General features: G+C 36.9%; 1 protein-coding gene across 2 annotated transcripts in view; it reads right to left on the bottom strand.

Moving 5' to 3' along the window:
• Window positions 1-2,434: 2,434 nt before the first annotated feature.
• LOC135209191 (allatostatin-A receptor-like) overlaps window positions 2,435-19,824 on the bottom strand; it is a 144,866-nt gene continuing 127,476 nt past the window's right edge. For both annotated transcript variants that reach the window (XM_064241875.1, XM_064241874.1), the window contains 5 exons: window positions 13,355-13,563; window positions 9,715-9,884; window positions 7,059-7,256; window positions 4,398-4,537; window positions 2,435-3,557 (listed from right to left, as the gene is read on the bottom strand). In XM_064241875.1, coding sequence (XP_064097945.1) covers window positions 3,152-3,557; window positions 4,398-4,537; window positions 7,059-7,256; window positions 9,715-9,884; window positions 13,355-13,563 — 1,123 coding nt within the window. In that variant the 3' untranslated portion in view covers window positions 2,435-3,151. The remainder of the gene's footprint in view (window positions 3,558-4,397; window positions 4,538-7,058; window positions 7,257-9,714; window positions 9,885-13,354; window positions 13,564-19,824) is intronic.

Below are 19,824 nucleotides of genomic sequence, written 5' to 3'. Positions count from 1 at the left end.
TCTTGGGTGTAGTGCTTTGTGCATTGTCATGTGTTTCCTAATTTTCTGGTCTATGCTGCGGAGTTCAGCCTTCGTCCAACCCACTAGTCCTGCGCTGTATCTGATTACTGGTACTGCCCAAGAGACATAAAATCAAGGTACAATAAAGATTGTATCTGGGTAAGTTTTGCATTGCAAGCTGCATTGATCTCCTGCTTTGTTTAACGATGAATGGTATAATTGTTCACTTATAGATATTACAAACGTGTACTGACCTAGCATAGATTCATGCACACATGTACGTTATAATATTTCATGAAAATCCTAAGGAATTTGATAAAGGCTATGAATAAAATCACAATATATAAATGAAGGCTTAGGATGACTGATGACAGAAGGTAAATTAGGTGGAATGATTCACTCACAAAAAATAAAAACAGCTCAACTATCAGCAGATTTATTATCCTTATAGAGGGGGAACATTTTTTTTTATATTTTTTTCCAAGTTTGAAAGAGGGAAAAAATTAAACCTGACAGTTTCCATGAAAATACAGTTGATCATAAAATTCCCTAAAGTTTTCTTTCTCACGGTGATGTAGAATTTGGAAAAAAAAAAATAGTTGATTTGGAAAACAAAGTTGCCTCTGATCTTTTATATATATAATTTTCCAACAACACTTTCTTACCCTCTCTATCTCGCCATGTCTTTCACTCTCACATTTTCTCTCTGTCTCTCTCTTTTTTGCTTGCTTTTTGCTTTCTGAACCTCAAATCAGCTGCCAAAAAAAGTTTTTTTTTCAAAGCATGCTTATAAGATTATTTCAATACATGAAGGTTAAACACGTGATGCTCTTCAGGTCTCGTGAGTTGTTTGTGATAGATTCAGGCTTTGAAAAATAAATATATATAAGCGTTGTTGTTTACTTTTCAAAGTCAGACAGCAGCCAGTAGAGAAATGTATACCAGCACTATTGAGTGTGCCGACGCCAGGCTATAATATAAAAACGACATTTTAACATCTCATGAACAGAAGGGAATGGAACAACATCACCGTGTGAAACATCACTAACATCACCATCTCGCTATTGTTCCCTTTTTTTATACATATATAATCATGTTTGTGCGTCGCGTCTTCAAGTTCATAGAATACAAACACACAAAAATGGTGCTGGAGTAGCAGCAGTAGTAAGTCAATATTCACCGACATATTTAATAAAAGAAAAAAAATATGGCAGCCTTCGCTTCTGAAGAAAAATATATAAAAAATATGAAATAACAATAGTTGACATTTTAAGCAAAAAAGGTCAAAAATATAAATAGTTTTTCTTTTGAAAAACAATGGAAGCTTTCGAAAGAAAAAAAAAAACTCGTTAGTCTGTGGTTTAAGGAATAGAAAATATATATAAAAAAGACTTTTTAGGCAAAGACAGGCCAAAATACGGAGTTTTTAAAAATATATAAAATAGAGAAATATAATAATCAATTTTTTCGAGCAAAGACACGCCAAGATACAAGTTTTTTTTCTTAAAAAAAAAAAAAAAGCTTTCGGAAAAAAAATATTCGTATGTCTGTGCTCTAAGGAACAAAATTAATTATATATGTACACATGTAAAAAAAATAATAGCAGATTTTATAAGCAAAGACAGATCAACATACAAAACTTTTTCTTCCAATTTATTTTCGACAACAGCGTCGAAGGTCAAGATTGGACTAGGATGCGGGGCTCAATAGCATTCTAGTCCAACAGACTTCGACGTTGGGGATAATAATTATTCTTCTTTCTTCCTATTCCTCATCTGCTTTAGTATTTTTCTTCTTTAATTCTCCTTTCTGCTTCTTCCTTATTCTCCTTCTTCTTCTTTTTATTATTATTATTCTTTTCCTTCCTGAAATACGATGAGTAGAAGACAGGAAATTGTTTTGAGCATGTTTTCTCCTTTCTAATACTTTTTCTTCTTCTCCTTCTTCTTCTTCTTCTTCTTCTTCTTCTCCTGGTCACAAAAACACGTAATATGAACAGAAACGTAGTTAGAAGCTTGCGATATCAATGTACAGCGTATGTATATTTTATATATATATTTATTTATATATATATTTATTTCTTTATTTATATATATATTTAGGCGGGCAGAAAAATCACAAGACTATAAAATGTAAACCCCTAATTATAATAATAATAACAATAATAATAATAATAATAATAATGATAATAATAATAATAAATAAATAATAATAATAAGTAATAATAATAATGTGTTTCCTCTCTAAGAATTATGTGTCGAACGATGAATATATATATATCTATATATATATATATATAGTATATATATATATATATATATATATATATAACACCTTTATGAGTTCGTTCGTCGATGTACAGGAAATACGGCCTATTCATAGTCGTCATTGTTGTTGTTATTATTATTATTATTATTATTATTATTATTATTATTATTATTATTATTAATTATTATTATTATTATTATTATTATTATCTTGCATTTCAAAACGAACAGCAGCAACGATTATCATAATATTTAATAAAAATCACGATTCGATGAAACGAAATTACTTTCTCCTTCGAGAGCCTGTTTTGTTTTTCGTTATATATAATATACTTTGGCATCTTTCCAGTTTTTTTTCGCGTCAGCAATATACTATAAGCATAAGTTTGTTTTCGTCTATTTACAAAAATATATGTATATGTATTTATATATTTATATGCACTGGTTTTTTGTCCTTTTGGCCTTTTTTTAAGTTTTTTAAAATCGTCCTAGCGATATTTCGAAATTTTTTCTTTTACGACAATTTTATTCAAAAATGAAGGAAAAAAGATGAAATGGATTCTTGGGTTTTGTCCAATGACGATAGGCCTAAGTTTCACACTGGGTCTTTTAGGCGTCACACTATGCATAGGCTTCACACTAAGGCCTAGGCATCACACTAGGCCCAGGCTTTACACTAAGCGTAGGCTTCACACTAAGGCCTAGGCTTCACACTAGGCCTATAGGCGACGTTCCAGGACGTGAGACCACCGCAAAATATCCATCCAGCCGAAAAAAAAAACATTTCGTTTTCCAGTCTTTTCTTGAAAGACCCAACACACAGCGAAAGGAGTCACCTCCACGATCACTATTTTTCACAACTCACGCCCTTCCTCTCCGACGGGCTACTCGCAATTCACGGCGCAGGAGCTCCTGGAAGCGTCGCTGGCCCTTTCAGAGCTGCAGTTGTTTTCCAGCGGGTGGTGGTGGTGGTGGTGGGGGGAGGGCGACCCATCCCGTTCCAGCAACAGGTTCTCGCTGGAACGCGGGTTGGTGGACTGATGGTCGTCCCTGGTCGCGCCGTTGGTGAAGCTGGTGGTCGTGGTGGTCGTTGTGGTTGTGTTGTTCTGCATCTTGGCGGAGGAGGGGCTGAGGTGGTGGCTGCAGGAGACCATGTTCGTCAGGGGGAGCATCTGGGGGCTCGGCCTAGGGTTGAGTGGGCGCGACTCGATGGATTTCTCGAAGTCTGTCCTTCCGTTGAGCATCGTCCGTCGTTGGGGGCCGCAGGATATCACTTTTCGGAACGCTTTTCTGCAAGGGAGAGAGAGAGAGAGAGAGAGAGAGAGAGAGAGAGAGAGAGAGAGGAAAAGCATGGTTTAATAAGCGATTTAAAGCATCGTTTCAAGCATGCGGTACTCTGAATAGTAAATTCCAAAACATAGGTCTATAGCTTTCTGAAGTAAAAACGCATTCTTTAACAGTGATCTGAAAGTTAAATTTCAAAACATAGGCCTATAGCTTTCTGGGGAAGTTAAAACGCATTCTTTAACAGTGATCTGAAAATTAAATTCCAAAACATAGGTCTATAGCTTTCTGGGGAAGTTAAAACACATTCTTTAACAGTGATCTGAAAATTAAATTCCAAAACATAGGCCTATAGCTTTCTGGGGAAGTTAAAACAAATTCTTTAACAGAGATCTGAATAGTACATTCCAAAACATAGGCCTAGAGCTTTTTGGGAAAGCAAAAAGGCATGAATTTCAAAACATAAGCCTATGGTTTTCTGGGGAAATTCTTATACGATACTTATAATAATTACGTTGCCTAATGATTTTCAAGTGTTCATAAATCACAATTAAACACGTGAGAGTCCATCGTAATTTAAATTAATTCTTATATACAGAAGGGTCTAGAATAAATTCGAAAATCATGCACAAGAAGAGACGAAGAAGAAGAAGGAGGAGAGAGAGAGAGAGAGAGAGAGAGAGAGAGAGAGAGAGAGAGTGGTCGGTGCAGACCAAAGTGTCTGGCATCAATCGAAAATTATGCAGAAGAAGAGGAGGCACATTCAAACCGATCAGCAAGTCTGAGTAACAACAGGAGAGAGAGAGAGAGAGAGAGAGAGAGAGAGAGAGAGAGACTTAGACTTACCTGAACGGATCAGAGAGGAAAGCGTAAAGAATAGGGTTGACACACGAGTTTATGTAGGCCAACACCTGAGCCCCTATCTGCGTGATGATACGAACCGTCGTCATCTCGTACATACCGAGGGACTTGAGCAACAATACGAGCTGTTGTGGGAGAAGAAGAAGAAGAAGAAGAGGGTAAACAAACCAGCTAGAGATGATGATGAGAGTGTTGCTCCTCATCTGTAAATTATCTGTTAAAAATGGTAATAAAGTCTTTAACCTTCGTCAACTCTTACAAATCGAGAGACTTGAGCACCAACAAAACGAGCTGTTTTGGGAGAAGAAGAAGAAGAAGAAGGAGAGGGTAAATAAACCAGCTATAAAGATGATGGAACGTGATAGTATTGATGCTTTTGGTTTTTACATTTATTTATTATTTGTTAAAAAACTTGATACGTGTGTCTAATGGGTAAGAGTTGGTTGTGAGATAAATATCAAAGAATCTGATGCTGTCAGGGTTATGTATGAACTCAAAATATGAATTTATTCAAAAAGAAAAACAATACCTTGTGTATTTTTTAGTAACCTGAGATGAATATCTAAGAATATAATGATGCCTGGGTCTTATTTATATATATATATATATATATATATATATATATATATATATATTATATATATATATATATATATATATACACCCCAAAATATGTATTTATTCTGAAGGAATAACAATACCTAGTTCATTTTCGATAATGTGCTCGGTAATCCAAAAAACTGTGAAAACCGTTCTATTAAAAAAAATTAACAAGAAATAAAGCAAGACTTCTGAGAAATTCTGCTAAGTCAGTGACAGATCCCCCTATTTCTACCCAGACAGGTCACATCATGCCAAATAAATTCTAGCAGGTGACGCTGCCAGGCAGCTCAGCTCTTGATACCCAGACGACTTAAAAAAAAAAAATAACTGAAGAAGTATTAAAAAGAGAGCGAAAAGTTTGACGGTTATGTAAAATCTACGATGACACATCCTCCCCAAGTGGATATCTCAGGGACACCTGCCAAGACGATTCTAGTATGATGCTGGCATTGGCAAAATGCTTTCGGGTTGGAGTTTCGCTGACATTCCGACCAGCCCTAACCTCCCCCCACCCCCTAACAATCCCCACCCTCCTCCAACTCTCTCTCTCCCCGCCCTCTTTTGATATAGATAGCTTATATGTGCATTCCCTCACACAGGGAGCGAGAGATGGAGGGAGCAGATTATTTTAAATACAAGCAGAGGAAGGAAGTTTTTTTTTTTCTTTGTATCATTATAGATATAAGATATATATATATATATATTACTATATATATATATATATATATATAATATATATATCTGAGTCAATTAGTAACTGGCCCAACTACAAAAAAAATTTTGCCTGTGTTATAACTTTGAACCTTAACACATAAAACTTCAAGTATTGTCAAAATAATTCACACAGAGGCCATCATGACTTTTGCATAGAATACCATCAGTCATGTGACACCTATGCACATCTATGTATATCTTCAAAATACACTCGTATACACAGTTATATGTATATACGAATTCGCCCATAGGCAATACACCTGGCGTTCTAGAAAGCTTTGGGCGTTTTATATATCCAGTTATTACACAAAACAAACCATTAGCAAATGAAGACAAAAAAACTGTTTTTTTTTATTAACAAATTCAGAACTAATTGGTATGTTGTTGAAATCAACAGCTACACTATTTAATTACCCCAGGCAGTCTGGACTGTGCATTGTTAGTGAGCATAGTATACTCTTCACGCCCCGCCCCGGGTCACAATTAATAATGCCAGAAGTAGAGTATAATAGAAACTGTTGCAGAATCGAGGTCAAAAACCAGTTGATGAAAATTAATTATCAAACGTAATGGTGGAGCAATATATGGGCTCTCTCTCTCTCTCTCTCTCTCTCTCTCTCTCTCTCTCTCTCTATTCTTTCTTTCTCTCTCTTTCCAGCTATCTTTATTCCCCTGCTCTCTCTCTGCTCCCTTGATCTCTCTCTCAACAATGATTTCACTTTATAATTTTGTTCTTGCGGTAAACACACAAACACAACACACACACACACTCTCTCTCTCTCTCTCTCTCTCTCTCTCTCTCTCTCTCTCTCTCTTTATTCCCTTGTTCTCTCCCTGTCTCTCCCCCCCTCTCTCTGTTCCCTTGCTCTCTCTCTCTCTCTCTCTCTCTCCCCTTGCTCACCACTCTCTCTCTCTTTCCCCTTGCTCCCCAACCTCTCCCTCTCTCTCTCTCTCTCTCTCTCTCTCTCTCTCTCTCTCTCTCTCTATTCCCTATGCACTCTCTATCTCTCTCTCTCAACCCTCTCTCTCTCTGCTCTCTCCTCCTCTCTCTCTTCTCCTTCTTTCCTTCCTCTCTTTTTCTCCCTGCAACTCTCTTTTCTCACTGTCCCAACCCTCTCTCTTCTCTCTCTCTCCCCACCCCTTGCTCCCCAACCTCTCTCTCTCTCTCTCTCTCTCTCTCTCTCTCTCTCTCTCTGTTCCCTTGCTCTCTCTCTCTGTCTCTCTCTACTCTCTCTATTCCCTTGCTCTTTCTCTCTCTCTCCCTCCCTCTATTCCCTAGCACTCTCTCTCTCTCCCCTTACCCTCTCTCCCTCTCTCCGTGTGTCTCACCTGAATAGGAAACCAGCAGACGATGAAGGTGACGACGACGATGACGACCATCCGGGTGACCCTCTTCTTGCCCCTGACACTCTCGGCGCTCCTGCTGCCCCCGGGCACCACGCCGTACCACAGGCGGTTCAGGATCATCAGGTACAACACCACTATGACGGTCAGGGGTAGGAAGTACATGGTCGTGATGAAGCCGATCTGGAAACCAAAGGAAGGAGTAGTAAAAGCCTAAGCTTAATTTTCATATTATTATTATTTTTATTATGGGGGGAACGTGGCCCCCTTCTGAAACGCCGCCCCCCCCATTTTGAAACTGGTGCTCCCCACATTTTGAGTTATGAAGCTCGTAGTAAAAGCCTAAGTATATTTTTCATATTATTATTATTATTATTTTTTTTTTTTTTTGCTCTATCACAGTCCTCCAATTCGACTGGGTGGTATTTATAGTGTGGGGTTCCGGGTTGCATCCTGCCTCCTTAGGAGTCCATCACTTTTCTTACTATGTGCGCCGTTTCTAGGATCACACTCATCTGCATGAGTCCTGGAGCTACTTCAGCCTCTAGTTTTTCTAGATTCCTTTTCAGGGATCTTGGGATCGTGCCTAGTGCTCCTATAATTATGGGTACTATTTCCACTGGCATATCCCATATCCTTCTTATTTCTATTTTCAGATCTTGATACTTATCCATTTTTTCCCTCTCTTTCTCTTCAACTCTGGTGTCCCATGGTATTGCGACATCAATGAGTGATACTTTCTTCTTGACTTTGTCAATCAACGTCACGTCTGGTCTATTTGCACGTATCACCCTATCTGTTCTGATACCATAGTCCCAGAGGATCTTTGCCTGATCGTTTTCTATCACTCCCTCAGGTTGGTGCTCGTACCACTTATTACTGCAAGGTAGCTGATGTTTCTTGCACAGGCTCCAGTGGAGGGCTTTTGCCACTGAATCATGTCTCTTTTTGTACTGGTTCTGTGCAAGTGCCGGGCATTCGCTTGCTATGTGGTTTATGGTTTTATTTTTCGTATTGCACTTCTTACATATGGGAGAGATGTTATTTCCGTCTATCGTTCTTTGAACATATCTGGTTCTTAGGACCTGATCTTGTGCCGCTGTTATCATTCCTTCAGTTTCCTTCTTTAGCTCTCCCCTCTGTAGCCATTGCCATGTGTCATCGCTGGCTAGTTCTTTAGTCTGTCTCATGTATTGTCCGTGCATTGGCTTGTTCTGTTTGTCATTCTCCTGTCTCTGTATATTTCTGGGTCTTTGTCTACTTTTATTAGTCCTTCTTCCCATGCACTCTTTAGCCACTCGTCTTCACAGGTTTTCAGATATTGCCAACATCAGTTACTTAGCATCTTTGACCTCTCTCCTGATAATGGAAAATATTGAACCTTCAGGGGTTTCATAAATTTTTCACTTAATGAATGTAGTATGTGTATGCATAATTGTGTGCGTGCGTGTGTATGTGTGTGTTTGTGTGTGTGTGTGTCTGTATAGAGAGAAACCACTGGACTCAAATACTTTAATGAACTAACCTTGAATCAACCTTGATTAAATTAAGGTTTCTGATTGGGCCGTTTCAACCAGGTCGGTTAACCGTGTAAGCAATCATTAAGCCTTCCCCCCCAACGTCCCACGCCCCCCCACCTCTCTCTCTCTCTCTCTCTCTCTCTCTCTCTCTCTCTCTCTCTCCCGTTGACCTAAGCAGTGAATTATGTGACAGGTCATCTCAGCTAGGAGTCTATTTTAGGAGGAGGCTAAGGATGACAGGCGTATGAAAGTATGAACAAAAAATATGACGGATAGACAAACATGAGTGATCAGTGATCCGTCTAAAAGTATTATATATATAATCGTCTCTATCTCTCTCTCTGTGTCTTTCTTCATATATATATATATATATATATACTTGTAGGCTTCCAGGGAAAGGCATTCGATATAATTGAAGGTTTTATTGCTGATGCCGACGTTTCACAACTACATTGTTGCATTTTCAAGGCTGAAATACAGCGAGTTGATTTCTTAATAATTAATCATAAAAACTTACTAATCAAAATATAAAATATAACTAAAATCACTTATTTAAAATGTTAACTCATTTAAAAATATACATATATAAAAACAAAAAAGACAAAAAAACACAACACCATTCGTGCCAATGGTGTTGTGTTTTTTTGTCTTTTTTGTTTTTATATATGTATATTTATTTTTTAATGAGTTAACATTTTAAATAAGTGATTTTAGTTATATTTTATATTTTATTATAAGTGTTTTTTATGATTAATTATTAAGAATCAACTCGCTGTATTTCAGCCTTGAAAATGCAACAATGTAGTTGTGAAACGTCGGCATCAGCAATAAACCTTCATTATATCGAATGCCTTTCCCTGGAAGCCTACAAGTATGATTCCGAAAGCTGCAGCTCCAATTTTTTAATATATATATATTATATATATATATATATATATATATATATATATATATATATGAAGTATGGACCCTCAAATTCTTTCAGGTGTGAACCCCCTAAATTCCCTCAGGTGTGGATCCTCAAATTCCCTCAGGTGTGGACACCCTTATTCTCTCAGGTGTGGACCCCCCAAAACAAACACCCTCAGGCCCTCTGGAGAAATCCATGAAGAGTAACTCACGTGGAAGGCCATGTGGTTGTACTCCTGGTCGAGGAAGGCGCAGTTCAGGTAGACCTCGTCCTCGTAATTCTGCTTCTGGATCCCGTGGCACAGGTAGAGGGGTATGCAGGAGGTCAAGATGAGAATCCAGATGGTGGCGATGGCATACAGCGCGTTCCGCTCTGTCCGAACTGCAACGGGAAAGGAGACTTTGAGAGAGGAAATCTTTTAGTGGATGCTGAGGAGCAGAAACACCTTCCCTGTGGCTGTTGCTTAGGTCAGGTCGAGAATGTTAGGTTTGGCTTCCTTGAAGCAATGGGAAGGGGATTGTGGGTAAGAGAAGTCCTCCAAGAGGTTGTTGGAAGAAGAAATATCCCTGTGGTTAAGTTGGTGGGTAAAAGAGGTCCTCTAAGTTGGTTAAGTAAGGCTGAGAATGGCTCGATTTGAAACGAAAATGGTAAAAAAAAAAGCTTTAGTATAGCAGGCCATTATGTAATAGAGATAAATGCAGAACAAAAAAAAACCTGAATATTAAAAGGTCAATTGTTAATCTGATCAGTTAAGTTATACATAAACTCTTGTCATCTAAAGAAGAGTAGATGCTTTACGTGTAAGGAAAGAATCCTCAATATTAATTACATTCGGATTAACTGTATTTCAAGGTGAGAAAACCAGGGTTGGTGAATTTATTTTATTTTTTTATTTATTTGATATTTTTTATTTATTTGTTTTTTTTATTTGTTAGATGCTTATTTCAATCCTCTTTTTCCTCAAAAGTTATTTTATGACAGAATTACAATTGATTTATCTTTTAGGCTTCCAGTTCTGCCCTAAAGTATGTACTTGCAATTTTTTTATATCAAAATAAATAGATGTAGCACAGTTATGCTTCAGTTTTTATTAACTTCCGACTCATATATTTTTCAATTTGTTTGCTTTCAAATTAAACAAATGAACAAATAAAAAAAATATCATGATTTTTTAAATTAAAAAAAAAAAAACAATTTAATCCCTTGATTAAATCAGTTTGAATTAATCATTGCTAACCCTAGCAAAAACCACTCAAAAAAATACATTTCACACAAGTTGAAGACTTATGAGATGTCCTCATCAGTTCTTCATACGAGTATCCCCTGTTTTCAACAAGCTGGTGATATGTATGAGATAAGTTGCCAACACGTGTGGACGACGCACCCTTAGGGTTGTATGCAAACAAACCAGTTTTAAAAACTCAAGCAAAGTTATGAAGCAAACTAAGAAGAACTGGAAAAAAGGTATTATAATATAAAGTGCTAAATAGATCCTTCCCATGCCTTATATAAGGTCATTGATGGGAGAAATGGAGCCACTTTAGAAAAATGAGGTGGTTTACGAGGTTGAAAAACAATGTCCTGGGGTCTAAAGGGGTTTAAAAGAGTCATGTGTCAAACTGCTGGGTTAATGGACCTTGAAATAAAACAATAAAGACTGCGTTTGGGAGAGAGAGTTAAGGTTAAAGACAAGAAATTTGGATTAAAAAACTTTAGCTACAATTACAAAGAATAGTAGGAAAAAACTCTCTATCACGAGAGTATATATAATGTTCTAAAGGGTCCACAATAATACAAAGTGTTAAGAGTTCATGTATAATTTTTAAGACTTTACAAAAAGCGTTCGAACCCTTCCCTGTGTTTTTTTTATTTGGGGGGGGGGGGGGGGACTGAAGATGAACCCAGGGAAGGGTTCGAAAGCTTTTTGTATGTAAAGTCTTAAAAATTATACACGGACTCTTAACACTGTATTATTGTGGACCCTTTAGAACATTGCAAAGAATATTGAAAAAGAAACCCACAAAATTACTGTGTATAACGTGTTTACTTGTAAGTATTTACATTTTATTAGTACTTTCAGGCCCTTTCTCTTGAAATAGGGCCACATATAGGGCCTGAAAGTACTCGAGTGTTGAGTAAAATAAAATTTAAATACTTACAAGAAAACGCGTTATACACAGTAATTGTGTGGGTTTTTTTTTCAATCTTCAGATGAACACTGAAAGAAGTTTTTGTCTGGTTTACACAAAGAATATATCAAATAATATAAAAAATATACTAGATTCATATAGTTTTGAAAAAAATGCAAATTTTGAGTGTATGAACCATTTCTATAAAACACACGAGATACATTTATAAAGTGCGTTGATTTTTTGACAATATATAAACGTAAAGCGCTAAATACCATTACACTAAAAAACAAATCTATCAATTATTTCATTAAACCAAATTATACTATATATGTGATTCTCTCTCCTCTCTCTCTCTCTCTCTCTCTCTCTCTCTCTCTCTCTCTATAAGACATGCATGAATGTAGTATATATCTGTTTGAGTCACATGTAAGCTAGACAAAATTCTTTATGAATACTTATATAAATTTTTTTTGGTTATGGCAGAGGGATGTGTACATACATACATACATACATACACACACACACACACACACACACACACACACACACATATATATATATATGTATATATATATATATATATATATATATATATATATATATATATATATATATATATATATATACACTTACATATCACAAATTGTACATTTTCATGTTTTATTGCCACACAAACTGCATAAATATTTTGGAAAACATTCACTCGTACTTAAACCTAATAGACGATCCCGTGAAAATAAAAGATATTTTTCAAGACTGAAAAAGCAGGAAACGATAAATATTTTCTTTTTCCAACGTCGAAAATATTCCTTTTCTCATAATTACGAAATCCGAATAATTCCCGCGACGAATTCATTCATTCTCCGAACGAAAGGGACAGACGAATCTTTGTCGACGTGTCCCACTGATCAATCAACATATTGCATGCTGGGGCTTGGGACGTAAAAGCCTGCGATATTTTCAGCCAGCAATTTTATATCAGTTTTATCATCTTTACGTTCGCCCCTTTAGGCTGGGAAATGTGCTCGACGGTACCGGAATAAAATTCATATTTGCAGCTTGGCCTTATAATTTTTTTTTTTTTTTTTAATCGGATGAAATATTCATTATGATCTGTTCAATGGCATTTCTACTGCATCGTACGATTTGGTAATAATTTTTTTATAATCAGACAAAACTTCTAGTTTGAGACAATGCTTCATTATATTCTATTACGATATTCTAAGTCCTTTTGATAATTAGACAAAAACTAGTTTGAGATAATACTTCATTATACCCTATTAAGTTATTTTAAGTCCTTTTTATAATATGACAAAAACCCTAGTTTGAGACAACTCTTCATTATATGTTTGATGAAGAAAGAAATCCACAGTTATGTAAATATACGTTTCAAAATAAAAAATAATAATAATAATAATAATAATAATAATAATAATAATAATAATAATAATAATAATAATAATAATAATAATAATACGATTAGAGACAACTCTTCATTATAATATGATTGATGAAGAAAGAAATCCACAGTTATGTAAATGTACATGGTCTCAAATAAATAATAATAATAATAATAATAATAATAATAATAATAAATAATAATAATATCGTCCTTACTATGTAAATGTACATGTTTCAAATAATAATAATAATAATCAATAATAATAATAATAATAATAATAATAATAATAATAATAATAATAATAATATCTTCCTTACTTGTGAGGGCGGCTATGGGATGGACCACGGCCAGGAACCTGTCCAGGGAAAGGAGGAGGAGCGTGTAGACGGAGGCGTAGGCCGTCACGTACGTCAGGTACTGCACCGTCTGGCACCAGATGCCACCGAAGGGCCATGACGGCAGAATGTAGTCCGACGCCGTGAACGGCACGCAGAACACTATGAAGAGGAGGTCCGCCACCGCCAGGCTGGAATTTAGAAGGTTATTTGTTTTACAACAACAACAATAATAAAATAATAATAATAATAATAATAATAATAATAATAATAATAATAATAATAATAATAATAATAACAATAATAATAATAATAAGTAGGTAGCTCCAGGACTCATGCAGAAGAGTGTGCTCCTAGAAACGGCGCACATAGTAAGAAAAGTGATGGACTCCTAAGGAGGCAGGATGCAACCCGGAACCCCACACTATAAATACCACCCAGTCGAATTGGAGGACTGTGATAGACAAAATAATAATAATAATAATAATAATAATAATAATAATAATAATAATGATATTCTTTATTTCAGCTCAGGGCCATATACATGGAATATACAAAATATAGACAGTAACATACACACAATCTAGATACACGAGACAACATGATAAAAAATAAATGAATAATCGGCACTTATCCACAAAACAGCTGAGGTAGCATAAAAGATAGTAATCATAATACTGGTAACAGTAATAATATTGGTGAAAAAAAAAGAATTAATTGAGAGTTATAACAGTTAGTGCACGGATTATATAACTTAAATTTCAACTAGAGACCTTAGATGGTTACAGTAGTCAGGTCCAGAGGGCTAAATAAGAAAACTTGATGGTATTCACAGTAATAACGAAAAAGTAAAATATCAGCAATAAATATAATAATAATGACAGAATCTGCAGAAGACATCTTGCCAATACAGCGATTAAGTCCTTTAGGGGACAAAAGCCTCATTTTCCCATCTTTCCCACAATTTAGATCTTGCTTCACTCCTTAAGATACTTTGTATGAGCGAGTTGCTGCTGTTTCTCACTCGGGTTACCAGATTGGACATTGTTCGCCTTACAATGATTTTTAAATTGTCCAGGTGGTTTTCAATGAACATCTGTGTGGCGGAGTGGTAGCGGGGAATGTTTGTGAGGCGTCTCAAAATGTCATTGTGCACAACAATGATACGTCTCTTGGTCTCTCGGGTATAGTTCGTCCAGAGGGAACACCCATAAATACTGTAGCAGTACGAGCTGAAGAGCAGCTGTTTCACGTCTCGGTGACAGAGGGCAAACCTCCTTGCAATCATGTTGCCAGTTGCACATAGTTTACGACGCCTTTGTTCAATGTCTGCCGTATCTTTTAGGTCGTAGGTGATAATGTCACCCAAATACGGAAATTTGTGCACAAATTCCAGCCGATGGTTTCCGAGGAAAATATATGGTTCTGCAATATGCTTAAGCGATCTCGGGAGCAGCGACATGCACTGGGTCTTGGTTTCGTTGTAAATTATATCAAATTCCTCTGCATATTGGCGGCAAGTGCCGATGAGTCGTTGGAGATCTTGCACTGATTGGGAAATCAGAACCATACCGTCGGCGTAACAGAGGTTGTTTATAGCTATTTCATTGGCAGTGCATCTGAATGGGAGTAAGTTCTGTTTGGAGAGAGAATGCCCCCTTGCCGAAGCCCGTTTAGGGAGCCGAAGGTGTACGATAATACGTTACCCCATTTGTCACAGAATTGTTTTGTGGAGAACCAGCAATGTAAAATGCCAATTAGATATAGGGGTGTGCCTCCTTTATGCAGCTTCAGGTAGTTTACTTTGTCAAATGCTTTTCTCACATCCACAAAACAAAGGAAAACAGGAGAGGCTGATGATAGGTAGTATTTCAGTCATTCTTTCAGTGTGTAGATGCAGGTGTCGGTTGAGTGGTTTGCTTTAAACCCGAACTGGTTGTCAGTGGTGTGTAGAAAGGGGAGAAGTCTCACTAGAAGAACCGACTCAAGTATCTTCGATGCGATCGTTGTGATTGCAATCGGCCGGTAGTTGCCAGGGTCAGCTGCATCCTTTAGCTTGTTTTTGATTAATGGTATCAAGTGAACTAAGAGTAGGGAGTCTGGAAGAAACTGGTGAATTATGCACGCATTGAATAGGGCAGCTAGCAAAATGTAAATTATCGGATGGCAGAATTTGAAAGCCTCTCCGGGAAGACCATCACAGCCTGGCGATTTATTATTGAGTAAGCTGTTTATGGCATCGCTGATGTTACTTGGTGCAATACGGTCTGCAAAATGAAATTGAATGTTGTCAGTAAGGAGGTTATCTACATCCCTTCGGGAATCTTGACCATTTATGCAATTCAGGAAATTGTTGAATTGATCGCCCCACATACTTGCCTTAGCCTCGTCTCCGACTGCTTCCCCTACTCTCTGTGATAGCTTTTTAGATTTGGGATTTAAGGACTGGATATCTTAGTTGTTTTTCATTTAATCTGCAGTGCTTAAGAGCAAGTTTGAACTGCGCTCTCGCCTGTCTCATTAGTAATGCAGTATGTCCTTCCTTCGGGCTACCATTTTGACACCACAGTAAAAACATTTCTCGTGAGTATGTATACAGATCTTTAACCAAGTCATTCTATCCAGATATATTACGAGAATTACCTTGACGAAATCTATAGGCAGCCCTGCCCGAAGCAAGCATAGCGGAGATTATGTTCGAATAGAATTAATTCAGATCCCTCTTGTGGTGGTCATTTCTACAATTTGTGTCAGTACAAAGTAAGGCGTCTGCCGGTTGAACTATCGACCGCAACCTGGTTTCCGTGGTCGCCCTAAATTATCTGGTTTTCTGTTGGTTTTTAAAATCCCAGTTTACCGCTGGTGGGCGGTCAGTTAGGGGGTTCACGGTAGGGAGGGTTGGGGTACTGAATGACACCTGTAATGGGATGTGATCGTAGCCCGTTGCAAGATCGTAGCGAATATTGCAGGTCATACTAGAATCATGAAGTTGTGATGTGATGCAGTGGTCCAGCCAGGAGATTGTAATTGCGTCCGCTCTATTATGTACATATGAGTAGGAGGGGGGAGGGAGGAGCATTACATCGCTAATTTGGAGAGTATGATTTTAATAGAAACGAGTAAGTTCATTATAAAATTGTTTTATGGAGTGAGAATTAAGGTCCCCGATTATACAAATATTATCAGCAGGAGAATTGTGAATAATACTGTGTAACTCCCCTAGGATCATGCAATAATGATCAAAATTATTTTTATTTTCCCATGGCATATAAACATTAATTATTAGGGTTTTAGAGTTCCCTACTGTCACTTGAAGCCCCAGCAATCTGTCACTCCTGTAGGTCATCAACTTTATCGTATTGTCTAACGATTTGTGCCACAGGAAAGAAAGGCCCCCTTTTGGGAGACCGGCTATGATTTGATCTGTAACTTGCATCAGCGAAGTTGAGAAGGTTCTTAAGTCTTCATGTAATGAATCGCAGATGACAAGGTCATGTGGCCAGTGGAGCGTTTCTTGCAATGCAATGATGCCTTTGAAGTTTTTGCAGAACATGTTTAGGAGAGGAATGTTCCGCTTGAGGCCAAAAATATTCCAAGAGATTATGTTTAATGTATCCATGGCTACTCACGAAGATGGGAGATGAATGCGCTGATCATTTGGGTGGATGGGGGTTTAGCCGTGGGCGGTTGGCTGGCACTTGCGGTGGAAATGACCCTGGTTGGGGTGTCAGTAAGTTCCCCTGGGGGTGGTTGGTCCCGGATTAGGTTATATCTTGAAACTAATATAATAAGACCGAAATTCTCGCCTTTAAGAACGTCGAGGTGTTGAAATAGGCAGGTAATCCTGTAAGCCACTTTATGTTTACTTTTGCATGGGAGTTCGTGAGAGATGAGTGGGTCAGAGCCAGTGAGAAACTTGACTCCCTCCACTATGGTGTCTAGCGTCACCGATGAGCGCAGATTGTGAATTACTACGTGACATCTCTTCTCAGGTGTCAGGCGAGGTGAAACACGAATGTTGGGCTCTGGTCCAGCGGCCAGACGAGAGGTTCTTCTCTTTTTTCTGCTTGTTTGTGTCTGCCAGCCGCCAGACCCCTTATGATCTCTCTCATCTGCATTTACGATGAGAGGGTTGGGGGGGAGAGATATGGTGGCGAGAATCACGAGGGCTGGTAATCATCACCGGAGATCTATCTTCCACCGGAGGCACTGGGGAGGGAGAAGAAGTTGGGAGACCAACATTCCCCTCAGAACGGTCTATAGGTGATGGGGGCACTTCCGTGTTGCTGGGAGGCGAGGAAAAACTGGATGCCGCATTCAAAGGAGTCTGGAGGCCATCTGTGCGATTGTCTATCGATTCCTGCACACCTTTGATAGCATCCCAGATCCGTGAGAGATCATTTGTTTCCACAGTTTCAAGACTGTCTAGGGATTCCTGTAGTCCTCTGATCACGTCCCAGATTCTTGATAATTTATCATTTGGTTTTGTAGAAATCTGAGTAGGTTTTTTTTTTTTTTCCAGAAATCGAATTTTTTTTGTTGGAGGTATTTTTTTATTCAGAAATTGGAGGAGGATTTTTTTTTTTTGAAATCGAAGTTTTTTTTGGTTGGAGTTTTTTTTTAATTTAGAAATTGGAAGAGAGTTTTTTTGGTTATGTAAAAATCCGAGGTGTTATTTTTGGTTGAGTTTTTTTTTTTATGTAGAAATCTATGGTTTTTTTTTTTTTGGTTATGTAGAAATCGGAGTAGGTTTTATTATTGGTTGAGGTGTTTTTTTTATGTTGAAATCGATGTTTTATTTTCTTCTTATTTGGAGGTGTTTTTATGATAGAAACTGGAGGAGTTTTTTTGGTTATGTAGAAATCGGAGTACATTTTTTTCTTTTTTTATTGAGGTATTTTTTTATGTAGAAAGCTAAGGTTTTTCTTTTTATTTTTGTTGGAGGTGTTTCTATGTAGAAATTGATGAGTTTTTTTAGTAGACATCGAGTTTTTTTGGTCGTATTTGCTTTAGGTAGAAATTGGATGGTTTTTTTTATGTACAAATCGGAGTAGGTTTTTTTCTAGGCGTTTTTATGTAGATATCAAAGGTTATTTTATGCCTGGGGTGGTTTTTTATGTAGCAATTGGAGGAGTTTTGTTTTTATGTAGAAATCGGAGAAGTTTTTTGTTGGAGGTGTTTTTTTTTTTGCCTAATCTAAAGGACGTTATTATTTACTTATGTAGAAACAGGTGGATTTTTTTGGAGGTGTTTTTTTATGTAGATATCGGAAGAGGGTAGTTTTAGGTTGTAGGTGTTTTTTTATGTAGGAATCAGAGGAGTTTTGTTTTGAAGGAGGTTTTTCGGTTTTATAGGAATCAGAGGAGTTTTTGTTGGAGCTTTTCTTTAATACATAAATCAGAGGAGTTTTTTTTTGTTGGAGGAGTTTTTATGTAGGAATCAAAGGAGTTTTTTTTTCGGAGGAGGTTTTGTTTTGGTTATATAGAAGTGAGAGGTGGTCTCTTTGGTTATATAGAAGTGAGAGGAGTTTTTTTTTTGGTTTATATAGAAGCTAGAGGAGGTTGTTTTGAATATATAGAAGTCAGGGTTCTTTTTGGTTATATAGATGTTTTATATATATATATAATATATATATATATATATATATATATATATATATATATATATATATTATATATGTATAAACATTTTACCCAGACTCTAAATATATTAACCAAACAAAAAATAATTGCATTAATTTTAACCTTTACTGAAAATGATTAAAATCTTCCACTATATCAACATTAAAAATCCAAATTCAAACCTATTTTTTTCTAATATAACCTCAAACATATCATCCCCCAACACAAGAATTATAACAGATTGTAAAAGTAATGAAGTAATTACAATGGAGCGTTTAACTCTTCCTAGTAATGACTTTCATTACGCGGTTTAATGAGAAACCTCACCAAAAGGATTCAGAAATGTCCTCGACTGGATTTCACAGATGACTTTTGAAAGGACAGATTCCTTCTCACGCGAGTCCTGAAGGATACGCACAAGCATTTAGGATGTTGTGTTCGTATGTTTTTCTGGGTCAAAGGTCATGTTAGGTGGGTGCATATTATTATTATTTTGCTTTAAAGATGCGATTCAGCTGGAGAGTTTACTACTTTTGTAAGTGGAATATTATTATTATTATTATTATTGTACTTAGGAAGCAGACCCTCTCTCAAGCATACTTTATTAAAAGTAATGGCTACTTCAGCAGCATTACACTTGTAGAGATTCTTCTCTATTTTTCGAATAGCGGCTTTTTCCGTGCTACTTAGACAGGCTAGTAGAGCGCCTATGGAGGTCATGATCAAATACAGTCAAAAATACCATAGTTATCAAAGTCATTAACGATATCTCTCTCTCTCTCTCTCTCTCTCTTTCTCTTTCTTGAAGCAAGCGAGCTTTCGTCTGGAGCT

Source organism: Macrobrachium nipponense, chromosome 37 (assembly GCF_015104395.2).
Source record: "Macrobrachium nipponense isolate FS-2020 chromosome 37, ASM1510439v2, whole genome shotgun sequence".
NCBI lineage: Eukaryota > Metazoa > Arthropoda > Malacostraca > Decapoda > Palaemonidae > Macrobrachium > Macrobrachium nipponense.
The sequence above is the reverse complement of the archived record's forward strand: the minus strand, read 5'-3'. Positions and strand labels throughout refer to the sequence as shown.